Source organism: Colobus angolensis, unplaced genomic scaffold (genome assembly GCF_000951035.1).
Source record: "Colobus angolensis palliatus isolate OR3802 unplaced genomic scaffold, Cang.pa_1.0 Scaffold48, whole genome shotgun sequence".
Lineage (NCBI taxonomy): Eukaryota > Metazoa > Chordata > Mammalia > Primates > Cercopithecidae > Colobus > Colobus angolensis.
Window position 1 is genome coordinate 14,002,436 of NW_012118265.1, and position 26,517 is coordinate 14,028,952.

Below are 26,517 nucleotides of genomic sequence, written 5' to 3' on the forward strand. Positions count from 1 at the left end.
AAAAAAAAAAAAAAAAGAAAAGATCACTATGACTGCAGAGTGAAGAATGGGTAGGAAAGAGACAGAGCAGATATAGGGAGATCAGTGATGACATTAAGCAGAAAAACTTGAATCAACTTACATAATAGTAGTGAAGTGGATGAGTGGATGAGTATTAGAGGTATTTGGGAGGGAAGTAGTTGATAATAGGGAGGGGGAAGGTGAGGAAAATGTCAAAAGTAGCTTCTAGATTTCCAGCTTTGTACAGCTGAAAGAATGATAAGACAGATTAGTCTGGAAGAGGACCAGGTTTATGAGGGAATAAACATAAATTTGAGCTAAAAAATGTGAGATATCTAATGGAAATGTTAAGTAGGCACTTGGAGAACTGATTCTGGAAGCAAATATAGGCAGAACAGAAGGCTAGACGAGAGATGCATATTTTGGAGTCTTAAGTGCATAGATAGTGTAGTGTATAAATAATGGTCAGAATCCAGGAACAACGCTCTGGGATCTTTATCATCTTATCAGGTAGACTCAGAGATCTCTACCAGCACCTGACCAACCCACTGGCTTACAGTTAGGTAAAAGCAAGAAACACAGGAAAAGGAGATGCCAGGAGATAAGAGGAACGCAGGAGCACCCAGAATTCATTCTCTTTCCTCATTACATCTTCTTTGACCCTCTTCTTTTCTCTCTCCCTGAGATCTAATAATCTCAAGTCAAGGTCACTTATGAGAATTGGAAGGCAAAGGGGAGGCATGTGGGGAACAGGATATAAGGATAGCAGGGAAAGTGTGAGGTCTTAGCAAAAAATAAGTAAGACACATGATATAAGCCTTAAATGATTGGAGATTTTATAAGATAGGGAAGTAAAGATGAGGGAGGCAAAAATGACACCAACTCCACTCACACTGGATCCTAAGGAATGTAGAGTGGAGAGAATAAATTGACTCCATTTGAGAGGACTGGTAGAGAAGTGGTGTTTTCTTCTCTACCTTCTCTTCCAAATAAAGGTAGGTTTCATTTGGGTCAAGGAGGTACAAGAAATGTTCAGAAGGTTATATTATAGGCCATCAGAGGCAAATTTCCTCACTTTCTTCTGTGATACCTACTCACTCACTGCATGTATCTATACCCAATAAATGTTTGAAGAGGAGGAATGCTGCAAAATGATGAAGAGTATTGCATAGAGAGTAAGAGCATGAATATTAACTACCTACTATGTACAGATAATGTGAAATGTTTCTGCTCTTCAGGAAGCATATAATCTGTAAGGGGAAAGTCGATTTAATATCTGCAAAGATAAATAAAGAGATAAATAGTAATCCAGTAAAAGCAACATAAGCGTGGCCAGGCACAGAGGCTCATGTCTGTAATCCCAGTGCTTTGGGAGGCCAAGGCAGGCAGATCGCTTGAGGTCAGGAGTTTGAGACCAGCCTGGCCAACATGGTGAAAGCCCATCTCTACTACAAGTACAAAAATTAGCCTGTAATCCCAGCTACTTGGGTGGCTGAAGTAGGGGAATCACTTAAACCCAGGAGGCAGAAGTTGCAGTGAGCCGAGATTACACCACCGCACCCCAGCTTGGGTGACAGAGCGAGACTCCATCTCAAAAAAAAACAAAGCAACATATGCAATGGTACCAGCCATAGATAACTGATTGCTTGGTGATAAACTGAGCTCTTCTTTGATATTAGACAACTTGGGGGTTCAAATCCTAGATTTTGTGCTTATTTATAAGTAAACCTCAATCTCCTAAATTGTAAAATGGGGCTGGTAATATCTAAACTTCTGGAGTTGCTGAGATAACCTAACGACACGATATACACAAAGTGTCTGGCACAATTAATTCCTAGCACATCATAACCACTCAATAAGTGGAGGTCAGTGTGAAGAAGTACTATTTCAACCTCTGTATGTTCCCACTAAACATTAGTATGTGGGTCATTTTTGATTCTTTAGATGGAAGTTTTTTTGTAGAATAGATGTACTGAACCATATCAATCTAAAAGGAGGAATGCTGCAAAATGATTATTAATGGTCACCAAGCAGTTAATTATGTACTGCTGGTACCATTGTTTATATTGTTCTTACTGGATTACTGTTTCTCTCTCTAATTATTTATATTTGCAGATATTTATGTTTCCCCTTACAGATTATATGCTTCCTGAACAGCAGAAACATTTTACATTACCTTCACATAATAGGTAGTTAATATTCATTCTATGTGCAATACTCTTCATCGTTTTGACATTTGACTATTATTAATGACAATAAAATGGAATTCCTAATTAGGTTATAAGTTTTTTAAGATAAAGACCATTATCTTAAATTTTTTTAATTAAATTGTACAGTATTCAGAATACTATAGCAAGAGCAGTGTCTATGATTTCAACATATTTTTTCAAAAACACTGATCAAAAGAATGCTATAAACACAATTCTTCTCCATTTCTCATAGAACTCTGTTAGCTTGGTAATGATACATACAATTTTCTATAAGTTATTTAACATAAAATTCTAAAAATATTCATACTCTCTAAACTAGTTACCTTAAACTTTATGAATTATGAATAAATTCAGGACAAAGACAATGGCCTATTTATTTATTTATTAATTTAGATGGAGTCTCGGTCTGGTCGCACAGGTTGGAACTCCAGGTTCAAGCAATTCTCCTGCCTCAGCCTTCTGAGTAGCTGGGATTACAGGCATGTGCCACCGTGCCCGGCTGCTTTTTTTATATTTTTAGTAGAGATGGGGTTTCACCATATCGGCCAGGCTGGTCTCAAACTCCTGACCTTGTGATCTGCCTGCCTCAGCCTCCCAAAGTGTTGGGATTACAAGCGTGTAAGCCACTGCACCCCGCAGCCTATTTATTTTTATAAATTAAAAACATCTTTCATGATCCTTTGTACAGCTAAACAATGACAATGAATTTGTGTTAATAAAAGACAAAAACAGAGTAGCTAAATTATATGAATAATATAGATCATTAGGCATAAATTAGATAAGGAGACTACAGTATGTCAATCATAAAATTAACCATCTGCCATTTTTGTTACTTTTAGAGACAGAGATAAAATATCTATAGAAATTCGGCCGGGAGCGGTGGCTCAAGCCTGTAATCCCGGCACTTTGGGAGGCCGAGACGGGCGGATCACGAGGTCTGGAGATCGAGACTATCCTGGCTAAGATGGTGAAACCCCGTCTCTACTAGAAAATACGAAAAACTAGCCGGGCGAGGTGGCGGGCGCCTGTAGTCCCAGCTACACGGGAGGCTGAGGCAGGAGAATGGCGTAAACCCGGGAGGCGGAGCTTGCAATGAGCTGAGATCCGGCCACTGCACTCCAGCCCCGGCGACAGAGCGAGACTCCATCTCAAAAAAAAAAAAAAAAAAAATCTATAGAAATTCTAGTCTAAGGAAGTTTAAGTAAACGGCCTTGTAATTGACAGATACAGGGGTTGTTTTTCACCCAGGCAGAAACAAAGATCATGAAAGACATTTCAAACCTGGAAAAATATGTCAATTCCATAACATAGCAACTTCAGGAGTATATAAAAACTATAGTTTTGTTCACTGAGAGACATGTACCTGAGAGAATGAGTGGGAGGAGCCTCTTATGTCACAGAGAAGAGCAGCATGCCACTTTGCCTCAGAAAGCAATCTGTCTGACAGCCAAATGTAAGAAATCACCAATCCTTTCCTCTTTCTTCCCTAGCACTACACATCTCTCTTGGTTCTTCTTTTTTCTGCCTGTCTGGCTGCTTTATGGAATAACATTTGGTGTCTTTCTTTTCTTTCATCCATTTCATAATGTAGTGGATGTCTTTTCATTCCACACATTCCCCAGACAATTGCATCCATTTCTCTGGCTTCAACTACTATCCATTTGCCAATGACTCCTAAATCTAAACCTCTAGCTCAGATCTTTCTTATGAGCTCCAGGTCCATTTAATCAACAATTATATCTCTTTGCGAGTATTTCAAATTCAACTTGGCTAAAATGAAACTCACTATCTTCTCTACCAAATCTGCAAATGGTATGGTGCCATGATCTTTCCAGTTACTAAAACCAAAAATTTAGGAAACATCCTAGCCTCTCCTTCACACCCCAACTTTTAATCAGTCAAAAGTTCAGAGAAGAAATAAATTGCAAACTATTCACAAATATAAATATGAATAAATTCTGTGGTATTCAGAAACTAAAATATAGTGGAAAATGTAATTTGCTAAGTGGTAGATGGAAAAATACATTAAGGTCAAACAGATTTTGGAATTGATGGAAAGCATTCTTATTACCTTTCCCAGTTGTAGAGATTAATATTGATCTGGATTGCTTGATAAACAAGGCCAGCCTGAAGTAGTACTATTTCAGCCTCCTGTATGTTCCCACTAAAAAGTAGTATGTGGGCCATTTTTGATTCTTTAGATGGAAGACTTTTTATAGAATTGATGTACTGAACCTTATCAATCTAAAAAAAGAAAAGAAAAATATTGAAGTAGATAATAACAGAAATATAACAAATTATGCTAAGAAAAAGCACATGTACATATATGTAAACATTAATTACTCACTTCACCAATTGCTGCATAGGCTATTTCTGCAGTAGTCATATCTCGATTAGCAACTGCCATAGCAGCTAGACAAGCCCACATGGTTTGCTCCTAAAGTGAAGTATGAGAACAATTATCTTAACTATGTGACTGAACTGCCTTAAAATAAGCAGTGATTTAAATACTCATACCAAAATGATATTTTAATTTAAAAAATAAAAATTACTGAGCATGGCATTGAAAAAAACTAATAATGAGGAAATTTCATTGTAGCCATTTTGTTAAAATATATTAATACACAGAAAACTTTTGAAAGAAATTTTCTGAAATTTTCAATTTTGAGTTATTAAGGATTTATTTCTGAATTTAAAATAATAATTCAAGGTTATAAACCTTCCAGTCTTTTTGATGAGGTGTCAAATAATGTAATTTATAGGGAACCAAAGAAATAGTGAAGTTATCAGACAATGATATTATGGCAGATTGCTACTGTTATACCAGTTAAGAAGAAATTATTTAGGCAGATAGTGAGGGTATAGAAGTCCTTCATGATAAGGTTTTCCTTTTAATGAAAAGCAGCTCCCAAATCATTTTCTTCTCTAACAAAGAGCAGCCTGTAAAATAGAGCTGCAGACACAAACAAGCAAACTGGAAGCTTACATGAGTGAATGCCAGTAGTTTTGCCCATAGCAATATACTACCTGGGACTAGGCATATTCAAAACGGCAGCTCCATCTTCTCTTTTTGCCAGCCATATGTACAGTAAGGAGTAGGCAAGATGGCACTGGCCAAGTGCAAAGTCTATTTGTGTAATAAGATTAGGGTGGGGTGACCAGCCTTCCCTGTGCTATGTAAATGTCACACCTGGTCAAACCAATCTGTGAGCACTGTGTAAATCAGACACAGCCTCCTCAAGCCTGCCTGTGAAATCTGCTGCAGTCCGCTACTTTTCCCTTTTTGGATGCCTCTATCTGGCAAGGAGCTGCTCTCCTCTCTCCTTTCTTCTGTCTATTACACTTTCCACTCCTTAACCTACCCACATGTGTCCATCCTTAATGTTCTTGGTGTGAGATGACAAACTCCGGGTATTCACCCCAGACAATGATGCTAGTCACCAACAACAACCCATTGTTTAAAAAAAGCATCTAAAAGTTATTTCACAAAAGTGTATTCTAAGGAATGTTCACTGATATTCAATTAAAAAGGTCTATGGTCAAACATGTTGGAAAAATACTAGATTCAACCAAGTTGGAAAAAGGCTGATCGAAAGCAGAAATTCTTAACCTTAGCTGTACAAAACAATCATCTGAGGAAATTAAAAAATATGGCTGGGCCTCAATCGAGATATAATGAATTAGAATCTCTATGGGAGTAGAACTTGGGAATCTGACTTTCAAAGAAGTTCCACAGAAGATTTTTATATGTGCCAGTATGGAAAAACAGTTCAAATTTTATAGCTTCTTCAGAGAATAAATCACACAGCAACATGTATTCCTCTGTATTGCTCATGTCTTTACTTATAAAACAAAAGACATGATCTTATTCACAATTTTTCCAGCCTGTAAGCCTATTATCATTGCTCATTTTGCACAAAGGTAAACTACTATGAAATATATATACAACTATGAATCTAAAATGTAAATTACCTTAACAAAGCGACAAAGTCTTACAGCATCTTCCCATTTTGAACTGCTTACATATTCATGGAGAATAGCAGGATACGGTGATATGTTGATGTGAACCAGGGAGCCATCAGCTCTTCTAATAGTTACTTGATTTCCAACAAAACTCACAATATGGGGATTTTTACTAAATTCACTGTTGGAAAAAAAAAAGCAAAGTACAATTTAAAGTTGCATTCTGAGCAAAATTGTTCATGTATATTAAATCTGGGGAGTGGACTATGAAATATACAGGGAGTCTCCAATCTCCAAAAGGCACACCCCCAAAAATTAACTCCAGGGAGAATGTATATATTCAAGAAAACTTAGATGTATTTATTTGAATACATACATTCTCCTTGGAATTAACTTTGAATATAAACATTTGAATATAACTTGCTATATAAAGTAGCAAAAATTATTACATATTTGAGAGCTATTCCTAAGAGGATTTGAAATCATCTTTTTTTTTCTGAGGCTTAAGATAAATCACAACAATAATTAATATAGCTTTAGCTTTTAAAAGTATTAAAGGGTAAACCAATAAAAAGTAAACTAAATTCCAAAACTATTTTCTCAGAATAAAAAGAGGTGAGCGAGGCACAGTGACTCACACCTACAGACTTAACTACTTGGGAAGATCACTTAAGCCCAGGCTGCAGTGAGCCATGATTACACCACTGCATTCCAGCTTTGGCAACACAGTGTGATCTTGACTCTAAAAATAAATAAATAAAAAGAGATGACCTTTAAATAAAGTGACTAACTTCTTTTCATTAGTTCAAATACTTTTAAAAATACACTATTTTATTTTGATGCTTCTCTGGTTTTGTTAAGGGTTTGAATCTGAATACTAAAAATGAACTCAAAACAGATTTGGAAACTAAGCTAAGGTCTAGAATTAAGAAGCCTTTGTATTCCTATTTTGTCAAGAATAAGAGATCTCCTTGCTATTTCCTAGAGAATTTAGGAATATAAATGCTTTGATTTTCTGAAGCATATAAATTTTAACAAATTTCAGTAACTTTGGTCCTTTCCTACTTTTAATACCAAAAATTCAATTCTAGAGACATTTGCATTCTTGAAAGTATTAAAGTCAATGATAATCTGTGACAGAGTTGGCTAGTTGTCACAAGGTTGTGCATCCTGAAAAAATCTTAAGAGTGACTAGACTAAAATCACTTGATCACACTGAGAAAACTACCTGAGCTACCATTACACAATATTAAGCTTGAAAATTATATTCATATAAGGGACAAATAAATAATTCATATCATACCACACTTTCAACTTGATTCTGTCACTTAAGTTTCAAGCTAGCTTTAGCTGAACAATTTATTCATCAACAAATCTGACTGATGTGAAAAACACCTTGCAGGATTGAAAACAGAAGCAAAAACATGATACTCAGAGTTTTATTTACTACAATACAGAATTATATGCAGTAAAATGTTACCTTGCTTCCCCTTCATATAATGTTTTAGGCAAAATATCTCTGTCCACATAAACTGTATTGGGGTAATACCATACTATAAATCGAGTATCTTGAAGTCCACAAAGGATATTACACATATCATTCCATGCCAAAGTATGCACCATTGTTCCTTAATTTAAAAAGAATGTTAATGTGCTATTAGCTTTAATATGTCAGAATTAAGAATAGATCTTTAAAATGCCTGACAAACAAAATCCCATAAAATTTCTGTTAGATATGACTCTACTTTCTGATTCTATAATGGTGAAAAACACATACAAAAGAATCACACAATAATTTACAGAAATATTTGAATGCTTTACTTAGAACCCTTATATTTTAAATTTGCAAATCTTTCTTTCAGTGACAATTTAGCTGCAGCAGCTAAAGACTTGCTATTCAGTTAATCCTCTTGCCTTCAGGCCATCAAGCTCCAGATGATCCTCAGTGAGGAATACCATCCCCTCAATATTCAAGAGTCACTCTTCTACAGAGGACCCCTAGTCTGCCCGTCAGTGGGACATGACAGAGGTGAAGTCCTCCCTTGTCTCCCTTGGACCTAGCTGTATACCGCTTTCACCAATCCATGGACCCACCCTGCCCTGACAGCTAGCAAGAGGCCAAGATCCACAGAATAACCACCACTGTCTCTCTGTCAGCAGGAAGCAGTTACAGAAGACTGACTTTTGTCCATTTTCCCCATAGAATTGGGATCTTGGACTCTTGAGGGTGGAAATGTTACAGCAGGTAGTCAGGCAGACATGAGCAAGGCAGGAGAGGCCCCTGCCACCAGCACCAGGAATGTCAGGTGACCATCAGGTGATGGTCAGGCTGTTGTTAAGCTGTCTCTCTAAAATAATAATTGGTTGCAGCCAGTGCCAGGGAAAGGTAGTCTCTCAATATAAATGCCAAAACTGGAAATCAGTAGCTTCTCAATAAGATCTCAAGAACTAGGTGAGTGGGCTCACACATACGTACTAACAGGCAAAATGGTGGAGGAGTTTAACTGGTATACAAACTTCCTCTAGAAACACTGGAGTGGTAAGGGAAAAACACCTCAAGTGAGCATGTGTATAACTTCAGTAAACACACTGTGCATGTGGCCCCTCCCAGGTGCTGGCAGGACACTGGGCATGTGGACAGCCTACCCAAGGGAAGAATCAGGGCAGAAGGGTTGCAACTCCCCAGAAGCATGCCAAAGTATAAAACCCCAAGTCAAAGATCAAACAGTGCACTTGATCTCTCAAGCTGCCTGCTTGCCCTCTTCCAAGTTTACTCTATTTCCTTTCTTTCCTGCTCTAAATCTTTTGAATAGGCCGGGCCCGGTGGGTCATGCCTGTAATCCCAGCACTTTAAGAGACCAAGGCAGGTGGATGGCTTGAGCTCAGGAGTTCAAGACAAGCGTGGGCAACATGGTGAAACCTTGTCTCTACCAAAATACAAAAAAAATTAGCTAGATGTGGTGGCACATGCCTGTAGTCCTAGCTACTTGGGAGGCTGAGGCAGGAGAATCACTTGAGCCCAGGAGGCAGAAGTTACGGTGAGCCTTGATCTTGCCACTGCACTCCAGCATAGGTGACAGAGTGAGACCCTATCTCAAATAAAACACAATAAAAATTTAAAAATAAAGCTTTTAATAAACTTTCACTCCTACTCTTTAAAAAATGGGTTAAGTAGCTAAGAAGTATTACAAGATTAAAACACTAAAACATTTCCAGATTCATTCAAATTATTTATTACAGCAAATATAAGAAAGTTGACAATTAAAACTTAAAATGTATTCAAATTATTTTACCAAGCTTGATAATTTGTTCTTCCTTCCCAAATCGTTTCACAGAAGTGATACAGAGATCTCTATTTTTATCAATGAAAGCAATTTTTCTATCATTGGTAAGTCCTTTTTGATCCAGAGCAATTTCCAAGATTTCATTCTAAAATTTTTAAAAAATGTAAATACTGGGTTAGTTTTAGTGTTTGACACAAGATCATTTTAATTAATTATAAAATCATTTCCTTTAAGATCAATTAAATGTCATTTACACATTTATAATGATAAAATGTCCCTGTTAAATAATTTTAAACTGCCAACACATTAATCGTTCAAAAGCTGCACTAAAGTACATTTGCCTGACATCCAAGGAAAAGACACCTCTTAAAATACAATAAAATAATATATATTTTGATACTCTGCAGGCTGAGAAACACTCCCATCTGTCCTGTCCTACCTTTCGTAGTCAGGGTGAAAGGGTCAGGCAATTCTGAGTATCATATGAGAGGTCTATTTTGATTAATAAGTTGCCTAACAACTATCTGTTAAATATTTGTAAAAACAAATTTTGGAAATATGTGGAAATACATCATGTGTCCAGGGCCTTGCATTCTACAGATTCTCTTACATTCATTCTTGCAAAACAGGAAACAAGCTTGTAATGTAGGTATTACTATACTTAATTTACAAATCAGAAGACTAGACTCATACTCACTGAGCAATTTTGCTCAGAAAAAGCCAGTATCAAGTATATATAAACTTGCAACTCAGACTTCTAACTCCAAGATCATTGTTTTTCATCTGCTAGTGAGATGAATTTTACTATAACTTGAAAATGTTTCAATATAGATTCATTTTAATTCAAACCAAGAAAGATTTATTTACTTCCTACAATGTCTGAAGACTTTGGTAGGAATTGTGAATTCAACAAGAATCATGACCACAACATCAAGTCATTGTACCAAAATGAACTATAAAAAACACTTTTTAAAGTAAAACAAAATACAAATATAATTTTATCCAAATTGATGAATCAATCATATACCAGTTCATAATACATTTTAAAAAGTTCAACTCTTTCTAGAATACCATAATTTATATTTTAAGGAAGAAAAGAATTTGGTTTCATATGTATCAAAGCATGCATGAAATATAACTCTAGGTATTTTCAAAATGGAAATGTTAACAATAAAGAATTGCTTATTATCGTCATCATCACCATCATCATCAGAATCTAGTATATTCTTTTAAAAACACTGCTAAACAGATATGACTCTCCTAAGAAATTAAAAATCAAATATGGACACTAATTATAATAATGCCTATGTACACAGGGGAAGAGGGGCTCCCTCACTTCATTCAGCAGGGCTTCCCCCATTTTCCTCTTGTTAAGTCCTACCACCTTCACAGAGGTTCTATTCCTCCTGGGTTACTCTTCCTAGTGGGACATAAAAGCAGTTTTGTGTTCATTAGAACCATCTCCCTTGCCCTACACTAATTAATATTCATTTACTAATACACAGACTTGAGTTCTAGTTTGAGCTCTGTTATTATTTGGGAAGATTCTGGATATGAATCTCTTCCACATATAAAATAAAATAGAGTGGGTGATTTTTCTATTATTTAATAGAATGTAAAATTTAAAAATCCTTTGTATTGCATAGAAATGTACTGGGTAATTGGGTGAAGTGTGACATGTAGAAGACACTTTCATTCTTACAATTAGGAAAATATAAATTTCTTAATTTTAATTATAAATTAAATTGTAAATTGTAAATTTTATTTACAATTAAATGACTTCAATTGTAAATTTTATTTACAATTAAATGACTTCAATTGTAAATTTTATTTACAATTAAATGATTGCAACTGTAAATTTTATTTACAATTAAATGATTTCAATTGTAAATTTCTTAGGAAATTCTTACACTTAGGAAAAGTGTTATAGAAAGTTATAAAATTAAAATAAATATTTAACCTTATTAATTGACTCTCCTTTCAATCCTACTAACAAAAATGACTGCATCTTGAAAAGCTGAGAAATTTACTCCTTTTGACCAGCTTAATCTTACTGAAGAGGAAAAACTCTGCTTACATAGTTTTGATTTAAAATGACAGTAACGGAGAGGTTATAGGGAAATAAGCACCTCATATATTACCAGTACAAAAGTAAACTGATACATTCTCTTTGGAAGATGACTTCACAATATTTTTTAAAATTACAAATTCTCATATTCTTTGACCCAGCAACAATATTTCAAGAATAGATCCCACAGTTACACTGGCACATGTACAAGAAGATGTATATGCAAGGTAATTCATCTTGGCAATACTGTAATATTAATGGCAAAAGATTGGAAACAGTTTAAATTCTGATACATACATAAAAAGTTATACCATACAGTGGGAGGAAAAAGGGTTGAGAAAGCACTTTGTGTATAGATATGGAACCATCTCTAGAAAGAGAGTATTATATGAAAAAAGCAAAGTGTAAAACTGTTTGTTACATTTTTGTAAAAGGGGAGGAAGAGAACATATATCAGTTTTGTTGGTACATACACTAAAAATCTCCGGAAGAATATATAAGAGATTAATAACAATGGTTACTTATTATGGTGGAGAGGCACCACAGTGATGAATAATAGGTATAGTAGGGAGACTACCACTGTATACTTTTTAATGCTTTTTGATTTCTGAACCATATGAATGTGTTTGTTATTCAAATTTAAAACTAGTGTCAGGCGTGGTGGCTCACATCTGTAATCCTAGCACTTTGCGGGGCTGAGGCGAGTGGATTGCTTGAGCTCAGGAGTTCAAGACCAGCCTGGGCAACATGGCGAAACCCTGTCTCTTCCAAAAACAAACAAAAAAAATTAATTACAAAAAATATATATAATTTTGAGTAACATTTCACTAGAAGTATTAATAAAACTAAAAGTGTCTCTAGACCCTAGCATATCAGTAATTTAGAAGGATAACTCAATGCAATGTGCTTCTTTCTCTAAGGCTAAAAATCAGAAACCAATAAACAACTTAAAATTCAGGGTATTTTGTACTTTGTATAGAGATTTCTTACTACAGTCTTAAAACCTAAAGAAAATGCTGGCTAAGAATAAGTCCATGAGAAAACTGCAAGATATTTAGAAACACAAACACATTTTTATATACTGATAGGTGCTAAAATTTTAACCAAAAAAGAACATGCAACTGAAAAGCAGTGAAGAGTTTGACAACAGACATATAAGTCAGATCCTTTTATTCAACTAATTTGCATGTATAGTTTCCTATCACGAACTTTACCAGTGCTTAGTCTTTAACTGTGACATTTTTAGGTGAAATGGTCAACAGAGAATGCACACTGATTTTAAGTAAAAAACTAATTCCTTTGTGTCCTCTTTAAAATGAAAACATTAATTTTGAAAAGGAAGTAAATAAACAGCGGCTATTTACATTAGAAGTAGTTAATGTCCATTACCTTATGAGAAAGAAACTTTCCATCACCTAAAGGCTTTCCAGTTGATGCCTCAAAGAGGAAGATTACTTGAAAAAAAAGTAGAATATTAATGAATGCGTTATATTAGAATTTTTACTGGTAAAATTCAGTGAAACTATTATAATCCTTATGAGAAATTATTTACCTCTCTAGACCACAGAGAGTTAAATAATTCAGCACAGAAGAGCAGCAGCATCCAATTTTAATTTATTAATGTGGTCACATTTCTTATGAAAACAATAAAACTGAATACTTCTTCCTAAAACACATTCCCTAATTAGAATTTTTATTAATGGTATGGCATCAATGCTCAACAATGGGAAGTCCAAATGTGAATGTAGTTTATAATTCTGATAACTTTGATTTAAACTAATACAACACCATAGAGTAGAGGCCAAAAGAAAACATCCTCTTTGTCCTTTGAAGGTTAGCTGAAAATCAACTCATAAAAGGCAGATTAATAGGAGAAATGGTATACAATTTTATTAACTTGCATGGGAGAGAATCAGAGTGATTACCCTACCATACAATGGGGTGCAGATGGTTAAAAGCCACTTCTTCCCCTTCTTAAGGGAAATGGAGATGGGGAAGTGTGGATGGTTTCAGAATGGGTAGTAAATGATTTCTAAGGGAATTCAGTGGGCATGAAGAACATTCAGTGGCCTGGAACCGTCTGTTGGGTCCACAGAGCACATAATGATTTGTGACAAAAGTCTGCTCAAGTGTGTTGACAGCTTTCTGTATTTCTTCCTGCAATATGAGTTTAGTTAATGAAAACTCAAGGAAGGGACCAGAGAGAATTGTGGTCTTCTTTGGTGGGTCTGAAGTTGAGGTAGATAAGGGAACTTCAGCACAGCATGTCAAAGCAACATATTTTGGGGTGTCAGTTTCTAGGCCCCAACAATAGACCATCATATTCCACAAAGGAAAAACATGTTGAATGTCTACTATAATGCCAGGCAACATGTTATGTGCTGCTCAGTTTTCTATTATTAATATGCTACTCTGGTATAATCAATAATTTATCTGGTCTTTGTCCTGGAGCTTCAAAAACGCTGAGACCTTCCTGAGTGATTAGAGTATCTGTATTATTGCTAGTGAGGAGACTCTTGGTGGGCCCCTAGATAGCTTCAGGATAGTGGCTGATAATCAGATCAAGCATTTGCTTAGAGGGTCTGAACTTTCAGGTTCCCAGTCTCTAGAGATGGGAAGCGGGCTGGACACTGGGTTCATCATGTGGCCAATGATTTAATTAACCATGCCAATGTAATAAAACCCCATACAAATTCTGAATGCCAAAGCTCAGTGGAACTTCTTGGTTACTGAATACACCGATGAGCTGGGAAGATGATGTGTCCTGAGAGGAGAGGACACAGAAACTCTGTGTCCATCCTTTATAATAAAACTGTAATAATAAGTATAGCTTTCCTGAGTTCTGTGAGTCATTTTAGTGAATTATCAAATTTGAAGGCATTGTGGGAATCCCTGAATTTGCAGCTAGTTGGTCAGAAAAGTAGGCAGCTGCAGTGGGGTTGGGGGAACGTTAGACTTGTGACTGTCATCTGAAATAGGAGCAGTCTTGTGGAAGACTGTGCCCTTAAGCTTTGGTGTCTGCATTAACTCCGGGTAGTGTAGAAATGAATTGCAGTATACCCAGTTGAGATGAAAATGGAATAGTTGGTATCAGGTTACTGAAACATATGGTTTGGGAAGAGAAAGGATGAAAGGGCAGGGGATGAAGAACTTCTGATTCCTCAGTGGCCATGGGGTCACCCAGGATATGAAACACCAGCTATGCTGCAATCAGTTATTGGAGGCAAAAGTTACTGATGAAATTTAGAGATGATGCATACATCTTCTGGGGAACTGGCTCACTAAATACATAGGAAAATGCAAAACAGTAAGAAAAAAGAGAAATATACAATCTCTTGGTAATTGCTATCTATAATATAACAGCTAAAAATGAAAGGAAGAGATGAATCAAATATAAATTCTGGCCAGTCTAAATTATGGCCTCTAGCCTCAGGGCCCCGACTGAAGGAATGAATGTGTTGGGAAAGATACTGGATTCTTGCCAGTTCAAGGAACAGGCAACTAACCTCAGAGTCATTTTCAAAGGAAAAAGTTATGCTGAAACAAATCATGAAAAAGACTAAAATGATCCATAAGAGAATGGGGACAGGCAGAGGGAATTGTCTAGAAACTCATCCAAACTGGGAAAAAAATCTTTAAACAGTTATTAAGAAATACAGTGTGGTCCGGGCTTGGTGGCTCACGCCTGTAATCCCAGCACTTTGGGAGGCTAGGGCGGGCAAATCACAAGGTAAGATTGAGGCCATCCTGGATAACACAGTGAAACCTCATCTCTACTAAAAATACAGAAAATTAGCCAGGCGTGGCGGCCTGCACCTGTAGTCCCAGCTACTCGGGAGGCCGAGGCAGGAGAATGGTGTGAACCCGGGAGGCGGAGCTTGCAGTGAACCGAGATGACGCTACTGAACTCCAGCCTGGGTGACAGAGCGAGACTCCATCTCAAAAAAAAAAAAAAAAAAGAAAACACAGCAAACAAAAGTATAAAAACCCTGGAAGACAACTTAGGCAATACCATTCTGGACATGTGAACAAGGAAAGATTTCATGACAAAGATGCCAAAAGCAATCACAACAAAAGCAAAAATTGACAAATAGAATCTAATTAAATTTAAGACCTGCACAGCAAAAGAAACTATCAACAGAGTAAATAGACAATCCACAGAATAGAAGAAAATTTCTGCAAACTGTGCACCTGATAAAACTCTAATATCCAACATCTATAAGGAACTTAACAAATTTTCAAGAAAAAAAAACATTAAAAATTGGGCAAAGGACAGGAACAGACACTTAAAAGACATACATGTGGCCAACAAACATATGAACGAAAGCACCGTATCACTGATCATCAGAGAAATACAAATGAAAACCACAATGAGATACCATTTCATACCAGTCAGAATGGCTATTATTAAAAAGTCAAAAAATAACAGATGCTGGTGAGTTGTGGAGAAAAGGGAATAGTTTAACACTGTTGGTGGGAGTGTAAATTAGTTCAATCATTGTGGAGAGGAGTGTGGCAATTCCTCAAAGAGCTAAAAACAGAACTACCATTCAACCCAGCAATCCCATTACTGGGTATATACCCAAAGGAATATAAATCAGTCTACCATAAAGACATATGCATGCAAATGTTCACTGCAACACCTATCCACAATGGCAAAGACATGGAGTCAACTTAAATGCCCATCAATGACAGATCTGATAAAGAAAATGTTGTACATATAAACCATGGAATACTGTGCAGCCATAAAAAAGAATAGATCATGTCCTTTGCGGGAATGTTGATGGAGCTGGAGGCCATTATCCTTAACAAACTAATGCAGAAACAGAAAACCAATTACCACATGTTCTCACTTATAAGTGGGAGCTAAATAATGAGAACTCATGGACACAAAGAGGGAAACAGAGCCTGGGGGCTTGAGGGTGAAGAGTGGGAGGAGGGAGAGGATCAGAAAAAATAATTATTGGGTACTAGGCTTAGTAACTAGGTGATGAAATAATCTGTACAATAAACCCCTATGACACAACGTTTACCAATGTAACAAACCTACACATGTACCTTGAACCTAAAACAAAATTTTTTTGGTTGTTTTTTAAAGAAATGGGGTGAAAAAGCAAACGCTGATGGGGGTAAAATGAAAGGAAAGAGAAGGAGAGAGTCAAGGGACTCATCATAGCAGCGTGGGAGTCTGGGATCAAAACACAGAGGTTGGGTGGACCAATGGGCGGTCCTGCTAGTGCCCCAACATTTAAGAGTGCTAAGCAAATCTGCTTTATTCATCTTAGTTTGGAAGAATTTGAAAAGCAGAAAGGCAAAGATGGCAACAAGAAACCTGACCTTGAATTACCTGGAGCAATGGTCTACCAATTTAATCAAGAAAAAGATTCAGGAAAGAGCCTGGGTTCCTTGGCTCAATTCTGAGCTGCAGACCCAACACCTTAAGCACATGAATAGGCAAAATGGTCAGGGGGTAGAGAGGAGAAGACTCTAGACACCTTGATGCAAAAGTGCCATGTACTTTGGTCCAAAACCCCCTGGTGAAGTCCTAAAGGAGACTACAATTAAATTGAGAGAGTACAGAAGTGCAAGCGTTGGTAGAAGAAAGGTGAAAGTTTGAATGAAAACTGGAGAGTTTAAACAGACTTTATGTGAAGAGGCTGCGTCTCCTTGTCTCCTTTACCTGAATGTTTCATGGGAATAGATACTATGTCTGACCGGAACACTTCCCCCACCTACTACTGAAAGTCCTAATGGGGCCGGGCTCACACCTGTAATCCTAGCATTTTGGGAGGCTGAGGTGGGCAGATCACTTGAGGTTAGGAGTTTGAGACCAGCCTGGCTAACATGGTAAAACCCCACCTCTCCTAAAACTACGAAAAATTAGCTGGGTGTGGTGGCGCATACCTATAATACTAGCTGTTCAGGAGGCTGAAGCAGGAGAATCATTTGAACCTGGGAGGAGGAGGCTGCAGGGAGCCGACATCACGCCACTGCACTCCAGCCTGGGCAACAGAGTGAGATTGTGTCTCAAAAAAAGGAAAAAAAAAAAAAGAAAACAAAAGAAAGTCCTAATGGGAGTCACAACTAGATTGAGAGGATATAGAAATGCAAGAGCTAATGGCATTAAGGCGAAAGTTTTGGATGAAAATTTGTGTATTTAAACAAGTTTTTTTTTTTTTTAGACGGAGTTTTTGCTCTTGTTGATCAGGCTGGAGTGCAGTGGTGCGATCTCAGCTCACTGTAAAGTCTGCCTCCTGGGTGCAAGCGATTCTCCTGCCTCACCCTCCCGAATAGCTGGGACACCGGCTAATGTTTTTGTAAAACAACAGGGTTTCACCATGTTGGCCAGGCTGGTCTTGAATTCCTGACCTCAGGTGATCCGCCTGCCTTGGCTTCCCAAAGTGCTGGGATTACAGATGTGAGCCACCACGCCTGGCCCCAAACGAGCTTTACGTTAAGTAGTTGTGTCTCATTCGCCAGAATGTATTATGGGGACTGATATTATGTCTGACTGGAGAGCGTTTCCTCTATCAAGTAATGTGAAACAGAAAGCATGTAAATCCACCCTTTAAGCAATATTAATTGGGAATGCAAAATGGGAATCAATAAGATTACTCAAGTTCAACAGGCCTTGAATATCAATCAGTATATGAACTAGTATGGATGAATTCTCTATACAATAACCCTGGGTGGAATACAGATTGGAACTTACAGGGGAAAGCCTATGAACACCTCTCGGTGAAAATTACTAGGATTCTGGACTAGAGAATTCCCATCTGGGGGCAATTACTAGCTTGCTATCTGACATTAATTGAAACTGACCCTATAACCGAAGAATAGAAAATAATCTTGAAATCTAATGTACCCATAGTATCTTGGGTGACACTGGAGACAGATTCTACTAGGAAAGGCAATGCCCAGAAGAGTTTCATAATAAAATGGAAATGTATTGAGTAGGAACACATTACTGGGAAATACAAAAAGTTACAGTGTATTCATGAGTCTACCTGCTCTGACTGACTTTGGAACCACTTGAGGAGCTGCCAATTCTGTTGACACTCGGACAGTGGCCTATAAACAGCTCTCAATTAACCAGCAGATAGTTGCTTGGTTTATGAATAGCAGTTCTATTGTGAACATACAACACTTTATTTGTAAGGCCACCCCCTGAGAGAAGAAGGTGAAAACAAATAAGTGTGGTGGGCTGCACTGCATGCTGTTTGCCTCGATATCTGAGTTTTTATTAACTTGCAGGCCATGGTCACATGGTCAGGCAAGAAGGACAATGGAAAACTGGCCTGTTATAGGAATGCCCATATAGGGTACAGCCTTCAAGGAACTTACTATGGGAACTTGATGGGTGCATTAAGGTATGGCATATCAATGCTTATCAGGAGACTTCCCCTTCTAGGTTCAAAAGGTGATTGGAATTGATGAGGAAATACCTCAGGATGCCTGCTTGAAGTGGCCCCCTTGGGTATATGAAGCAAGTGAACACGGGGGGCTGCAGCAATGCAGAGATGAACTGAATCTAGAAATGTTCCTCTCAAACCCTCTGAGGCACAAAATACCAGCAAGAACTTTCTGTCTGCCCATGACAGACTGCAGATGGCTAGAGGGCAGATTCCCCAGGAGGAAAGCCCTACATATAGCTGGAAACCTGGACACATGCCAGAAGCCCTGGAGGGCTACAAAAGGGTCCTGAGATGAATAGATGCTGACTCTGCACTGGGCTTTGCTTAACCAGTGGTAGCCTGGCAAATACTGAAGGAACTATTAAAGAATCAGCAGAGAAGATAATGCATTGATTTGGACTACCTAGTCACATTTCACCAGACCAAGGAACATACTTTACAATCCATAATGTCCAACAATGGGCAGAGAGATATCTTCCCCAGAGTAATAGTTTGGTAAAGAATCAGAATGGTAAGTTAAAACAGTGGTTTTCTAAAACAGGGGAAAGCATGAAGAACTGGCTTGCATGCCTGCATGAGTATGGATTCAGCAAGGGAGAAGCAAAGAGATAAGATTCTCGCACTAGATAGATTCCTCTGTTTTTTTTTGTTTTGAGACAGAGTCTCGCTCTGTCACCCAGACTGCAGTGCAGTGGCGCGATCTCAGCTCACTACAACCTCAGCTCACTGCAACCTCCGCCTCCCAAGTTCAAGTGATTCTCCTGCCTCAGCCTCCTGAGTAGCTGGGATCACAGGTGCGTACCACCATGGCTGGCTAATTTTTGTATTTTTAGTAGAGACAGGGTTTCACCATTTTGGTCAGGTTGGTCGAACTCCTGACCTTGTGATCTGCCCACCTCGGCCTCCTTTTGTTTTTTTGATGGATCTCAGGGACAGGGGGAGGGGAAAGGAGGATGCTGGTATAGCAAAACACTTTTTTCTTTCTTTCTTATATCACCTTCTCCTACCTGACACCATGATCCCAAGACCAGGGCTACCACTACAAATGCCAGAAGCAGGGATGGTTCCCAAGAAAGAAACTGTAACTATACTTTTAAGCCTTAACGTCAAAATTCCTAAGGACCTGATAGGATGGGTTGTGCCTTCACTACATCTGGAGATTTGGGGTTTAATAGTGAATGCAGCTTTATTGGCTGGTAGAGGAAACAGCCTGTTTGCTCTGTACAAATGGATAGGAGAATAGCTGAGAGTAAAGAAATGAATAAATGGCTTATGCAATAAGTAAAATACTACATTAATGCTTCAAAAGAGGCTCAGAGCAAAAGAATGATATTGTTTCTTGGCTTAATTATAGCTGATACATGAGAAGATGAAGCCATATATTGCTGAGACCTCTACTGCTTGGAACTTGACAAACTTGAATGGAATCCTGCAAACCTCAGAGGTCTAAACTTGAAGACAACTTGGTCACAGAACATGATGATGGACTGGACTAATTATTTTGTTTTTTGTTTTTTGGGTTTTTTTTGTTTGTTTGTTTTTTTGAGACGGAGTCTCACTCTGTCGCCCAGGCTGGAGTGCAGTGGCGTGATCTCGGCTCACTGCAAGCTCCGCCTCCCGGGTTCACGTCATTCTCCAGCCTCGGCCTCCTGAGTAGCTGGGACTACAGGCACCCGCCACCATGCCTGGCTAATTTTTTGTATTCTAGTAGAGACGGAGTTTCACCATGTTATCCAGGATGGTCTCAAGATCCTGACCTCGTGATCCGCCCACCTCGGCCTCCCAAAGTGCTGGGATTACAGGTGTGAGTCACTGTGCCTGGCCCAGACTGGACTAATTATTAATGACTAGTAGAACTCTAGTAATGTGCTAGTGTCTTCTGACTCCTATTTTACAATATGGTATAACACTGGAATTGTTGCTAAGAGTATAAATACTCATAGTGATGATCGAATGTACTGGGAATGGAATTAAAAGCCTCCTATCTCTACCCAATATTGATTCCTCCAAACATTAGGCATACTCATGCTGGTCCTATTGACAGGAATGATCCTTTTGCCATAAGGGATCCATGGTCATAGACCAGGGGGTGATCTGTATTTGAATAATTTATCTGGTCTTTGTCCTGGGCTCCTGGCAGGTAGCTTCAAAAATGCTTGGGATTTTCTGAGTGATAGAAGTGTCTTTGTTATCCTAATAAGGTGACTCTGGTGAGCCCCTAGATAGCTTCAGGATAGCAGCTGGTCACCAGAAAGACCAATCTCATGTTCAGAGGGTTGAGCACTTTCAGCCCTCCACCCCACCAGCAACCTCTTGAGAAAGGACCTGGAAACTGAGTGCAATCACATACTTATATATATTAATGAATACTAATGTGGCCTAGATTTTTAAACAGAAAATTTAAGTTATTCATACCTTTCTTTCAATTAACTTAAAATATGAATTTAAAAATATAAACAAATTAAATAGTTCAATGAAGTGCAATATTTACTATGTTACCAAATGAAGAAAAAGGGAATATTTAAAAAGATCAAAAACTTAAACATTAATATATGTTTTTAGGACCACAACATTAAGTTCAAACTCTCTACCAACAGCTACTGTAAAGATTTTTTTTCTTATTACTGATCTTTGATGTTGTGACAATATCTGTTTGTTCCATTAACTGGATATAGTATGACAACTTTAGCTGTTTAATTAACTCATGTTTTGAAAACAAATTAGCTCATAATTCTTTTTCTATAAAGTTGATGTATTGGTAGAAAATGTAAGTTAATTTATGAAAATTTTATAGTGTTAAATTTTATAGTGTTAACAAATTTTCATATTTGACAGAAAAAATTATAAAAATGTACTTACTTTTTTCATCAGCTTTGTCTCTTATTGCTATGGTATCATTACTCAAAGATACAGTCTGTGCATTCAGAATATCTGTTCTCATTCCAGGAAATTTTGGAGATGAAATAAAGCGCCCTTCATATGAATATAAATAGATACTACTACCATCTACAAGAAGAAAATGTCTAAAAAATAAAGAATAGAAATAGATTCTCAAATAGGAGTATATTATATTTCGTTTTTATATTACAGAATAGTTAATCCTTGGGAAAAAAAATCTAAATCTTACAATTAATATAAATGTGTAGATATATAAGGAATAAAACATTTCAAACACTGAAAACCAGCATTGGTTGTTTTGGTTTGTTTTCTCGGTTTTTGTTTTATTATAAAGTAGGAAAAGAAAAATGAAAAGGTCCATAATCATCACCCAATACACTAAAATTTTGACTTCTTTTACATTATACCCATAATTCATTTCCTTTCCTAAAGAAGATTCTATACAAAGACAATAAAAAAATCTTAGAGCTTACAATACAGTCATGTTAATGCCAGGTGCTATTTGTTTCATGAAACAGTCCTAATATATATTTTATAACTAAAGATTATGCTAAAAATAATTAAAGATTAAATAGTGGTTAAATTCTAAAGTAGTGAAAATGACTAAAAAAATTAACATTAGGGCAAGCATTTATTAAAATAAGGTAGTTGTGACTTTAAAATCATATAGCGACTATCAGTATGTATTCGTATCTAAAAACTCATATTTTTTTGCCACAGGGTCAGATTCATTTGCTATGTTGACAACCATGTTTAAGGCATAGGGCTCTCTGTTGTTACTTTTGTATTAACTCGAAACATAAATATTTTATGGCTGTTATATTTTTCCTTTGAAAATTTATGAATATTGTACAAAATAATTCAAGCAATACAGAGAAAACAAAAGACCTCTTGAGATCCTACCTCCATAGAGATAACTATGGCAATAGTATATTGCTTTACTAACTCACTCATTCCCAGATATACATTTGTTTCAAATTATTCACTGTTTTAAAGAATGTCTACAGTGTATATACACCTCCATATGTCTGCCCTACTTATTTCCTTAGTTCAGCTTCTAGAAATGCAATTGCTGGATTGAAGAACATACATTTAAAATGTTTAAATATATATTGTTATACTGCCCTTTGAAAAGTTGTATTGATTTACACACATACTATGGCTATATTGGTGTGCCTGTTTCCTTAATGCTGAAGACATTATTACTTTTCAAAATCTTATGTTTAATGTTTTAAATATCCTTGATTCAGAATTGGTTCTTGATTTAGGAATTGCTAATTGTTCTTTTTTTGCTATGGAAACAAAAAGGAAATAAATGCCAAAACCAATGAAAAATTAGTATCTAATGAACACCAACTATATACACTTCAATTAAATTAATACTTGAGGATTGGTAGGTAGTTTATTTAATTGAAGGGTTTGGCCCTTACACACTAGTGTATGGTCATATATATTGGTTTATGAAAACAATACTTGCTGAACTTGACAAAGTGACATATATTAGTATATATTCCTTTGTCTCTGTACTAAAAGTATTTTCGTTTCCAAATAAGACACTATAGCTTTTAACCTACTTGTGAGTAAATACCCTGTTTCAAGGGGCAAACATCTCTAATTGCATAAATAAGACCAATGATAGGCAGTGACTAAATTTTTTGGCTATTTATGCCATTAATATATGTCTTTATTAAGAGTATACTCAATAAATACATTTATAAATAATGTATAAATGAATTTATTTGGAACTGTTAGAGTAAAAAGCATTTCAGATATGTTTTTTAGATAGCTGACATCTTACCTTTTAAATGACAAAAATGACTTATTTTTAAAAATTTATGGTATAACTAAACAATTCATATATTTCAATTTCATTAAATAGATAACATAAAATTTGATATTAACACTTTATTGGTCACTCAAGGTCATCAATACGGTGATCACATTTTTCACTATTTAACTGGTAACTTTGATATTCATAAGAATCTGTTGGTGTGCAGAATCCTTATACTACTCAGCTACACAGTTCTGTGCTTTTAGTTTTCTCCATGTTCCCTTGCCAGGCAGCCACTTTTCTTCCTGTCATTGTGCCAGCCTCTAGCAGTCCACCAGTACCATTCTTCTTCTGGTTTTCTATTTATAAAAAGCTGTGGGCTAGAAAACCTGATAATAAACACTATTAAGAGCTGCCTACATGATGAGTAAAGGGATGAGGAATAAAGCACATGGTTTTGGGGCAAATGTTTTATGGGTAGATATTTTAGGTAACTGTCGATCATATTTTCACAATTTTTAACAAGCTTTATTGGGTTGTAGCTAAGTCCTCTTCTGATTCAGTAGGCTATTGCTGTATGCAAGAGACTAACTGACAGTTTTCATGGAAAAGTGTAGGTTCTTGAGTAATAGCTATTCCTAATTTACTCCAGTTAATTGCCTGGCATTTCTTAGTCCTGTATACACTGAATGTCTTAGTAGAGAAAACTAGTTTTCAAACTTCAGGTCACAGCCCAGTAGGCCCATGAAACCAAAGAGTTTCAACCAATATTTAAAACAAAGCAGAACAGAAAATAGGGGGGCCATGAGGTAAAAACTCTTTACTAGTTATTTACCTGTGTTGCTCCCATTCTCTCACGTCATCACTCGGATATTTACTTGTAATGAGTTTATTCTCATCATTTAAAATAAATAGCTTTAAAATTTGTTTCAATTTCTAATACTGTAAATACTGATATATTTAACCCACATATAACCCTCAGTAATTTTCTAAGAATGTTAAGAAATTCAGAGACTAAAATGTTTCAGAATCACTGATTTAAAAAACTTATTTATTCTTTTCTTTTTATTCTAAAATGTATAATAGAAACAGATTGGTTCTAAATGACTAGTATATCATTCTTTTAACTGCATGTTTTTATTAAAGAGAGCTTTAATGCTATTTATTTTAACCCCAGATCCAACAGTTAAACATAATAAATTACCTTTCTGCCTGCAGAATTAAACTAACAGTTCCTTCTTTGAGATCAAATATAATTGGTGTGTTCCAGTTCTTCGTGCTAAAAGACAAGTAAAATGGATATGTATTAACATTTAAAATAGCAAATACTTTTAAATAAGTAGATAGGTATTCATTTTAAATAAAGTGACTTCATAGTTTCATAGTAATTATATACATACTTCTATTACAGCATTTGGTGCATTGTTCTGAAATTATTCATTGATGTGTCTGTATCTCCAACTAAAAAGCAGAGACTCTGTATCCCCAGCAATTAGCACATAATGGGAATCCAATAAATGTTTACTAGAGGTATTACAACATGTGAATTGAGGAATTCTAAGTTTGAGTTCTGCCATTTATCAGCTCTGTGAGTTTGGGCAAGTCATCTAATGATTCTCATTTAAAAAAACAGCAGCAGCATGGCATAATGAAGAGATGACAGCTTTTTGTCAGACATATCTGGATTAGAAATATGGCTTCACCACCTGTCAGCCACTTGATCTTAAGCTTAACCTGCTAAGCATTAGTTTCCTTATTTGTAAAATGGGGATAATGACGACTTGCATAGTGTCTGGCAAACTACCTGTTATAAAGCAGGTACCAGGCAAACAGAAACTATAGTAACAGTAATATGATGAACATGATTATTTTTCCTGCAGACCTCCCAATGTTATTGTTGGGTTGAAATGAAAATATTTCTGTGAAGCATTCTGTAAACTCTGAAATACTACATAAATGTAAGCCATGAACATGCTTATTGAATAAATTGATTAATTAATTAACAAGCAAATCATTTTGTTTTTATAGGGTAACATGAATCAAAGATTTGGGTGGGTAAAGAGAACATTTACAAACAGAAAAACCCATCCTTAAATAATAAAAGTTGTTCCACATAAACTTCAGAATATATAGAAGTTTTATTACTTCTATATATTCTGAATTTCAGTAACTTTCATAAAGCCAGTTCTCTAAATCAGACTAAATTTCATGTTCAAATCCAGAAGATGGAGGAGGGAAGGGGAAGGAAGCAGTGAGTAAGCAAACAGGTAGGCAACTAATCTTGACTAATGCAAAGATTCTGATAATAATTTCAGTAAGTAAATACATGGACAAGGCAAAATAACAAATAAATAACTGCTAATAATTACTGATTATAAATTACTGATTATTAATTAGTCTGGGGTTCATAGATATGATAAAGATATATATGCTTTTGCACTTTAGAAAAAATATCACAAAATACTTTACTAATTAACCTTCATTCTTTGTCAAGAAAGTTGATAAGGAAAGTAGTGATTATGTGAGGGTTTTTTTAATGTCCCCTTAGAAAATATCTGAGATTCCTGACAACTGAGAGATACATAAATGCCATGGAAATATAGACTCCCGAAGCTATAAATGCTGAATAGAACAAGAATATTAACATAATTATCTGAAAAATCAAATGAAAATTTAATACAGAATGCTTATATATTGTGTTCTTTTTCTGGAACTTCTTTTCATATAAACCAGTAAACTACTTGTATGTCTGTTTTTAAAATTATATTTTTATTACTAAAAACGAGCCAACAGTTATTAAGAACTTGGATTCAGGGGCGGAGCAAGATGGCCGAATAGGAACAGCTGCAGTCTCCAACTCCCAGCGCGAAGGACACAGAAGACCGGTGATTTCTGCATTTTGAACTGA

The 26,517-nt window shown here is 36.3% G+C and overlaps 1 protein-coding gene across 3 annotated transcripts in view; it reads right to left on the reverse strand.

The window, feature by feature from the left end:
- IFT80 (intraflagellar transport 80) overlaps positions 1-26,517 on the reverse strand; it is a 158,855-nt gene that overhangs the window by 26,686 nt on the left and 105,652 nt on the right. For all 3 annotated transcript variants that reach the window (XM_011959065.1, XM_011959064.1, XM_011959066.1), the window contains 8 exons: positions 24,814-24,888; positions 21,800-21,963; positions 12,915-12,979; positions 9,467-9,602; positions 7,654-7,801; positions 6,183-6,354; positions 4,558-4,647; positions 4,282-4,454 (listed from right to left, as the gene is read on the reverse strand). In XM_011959065.1, coding sequence (XP_011814455.1) covers positions 4,282-4,454; positions 4,558-4,647; positions 6,183-6,354; positions 7,654-7,801; positions 9,467-9,602; positions 12,915-12,979; positions 21,800-21,963; positions 24,814-24,888 — 1,023 coding nt within the window. The remainder of the gene's footprint in view (positions 1-4,281; positions 4,455-4,557; positions 4,648-6,182; positions 6,355-7,653; positions 7,802-9,466; positions 9,603-12,914; positions 12,980-21,799; positions 21,964-24,813; positions 24,889-26,517) is intronic.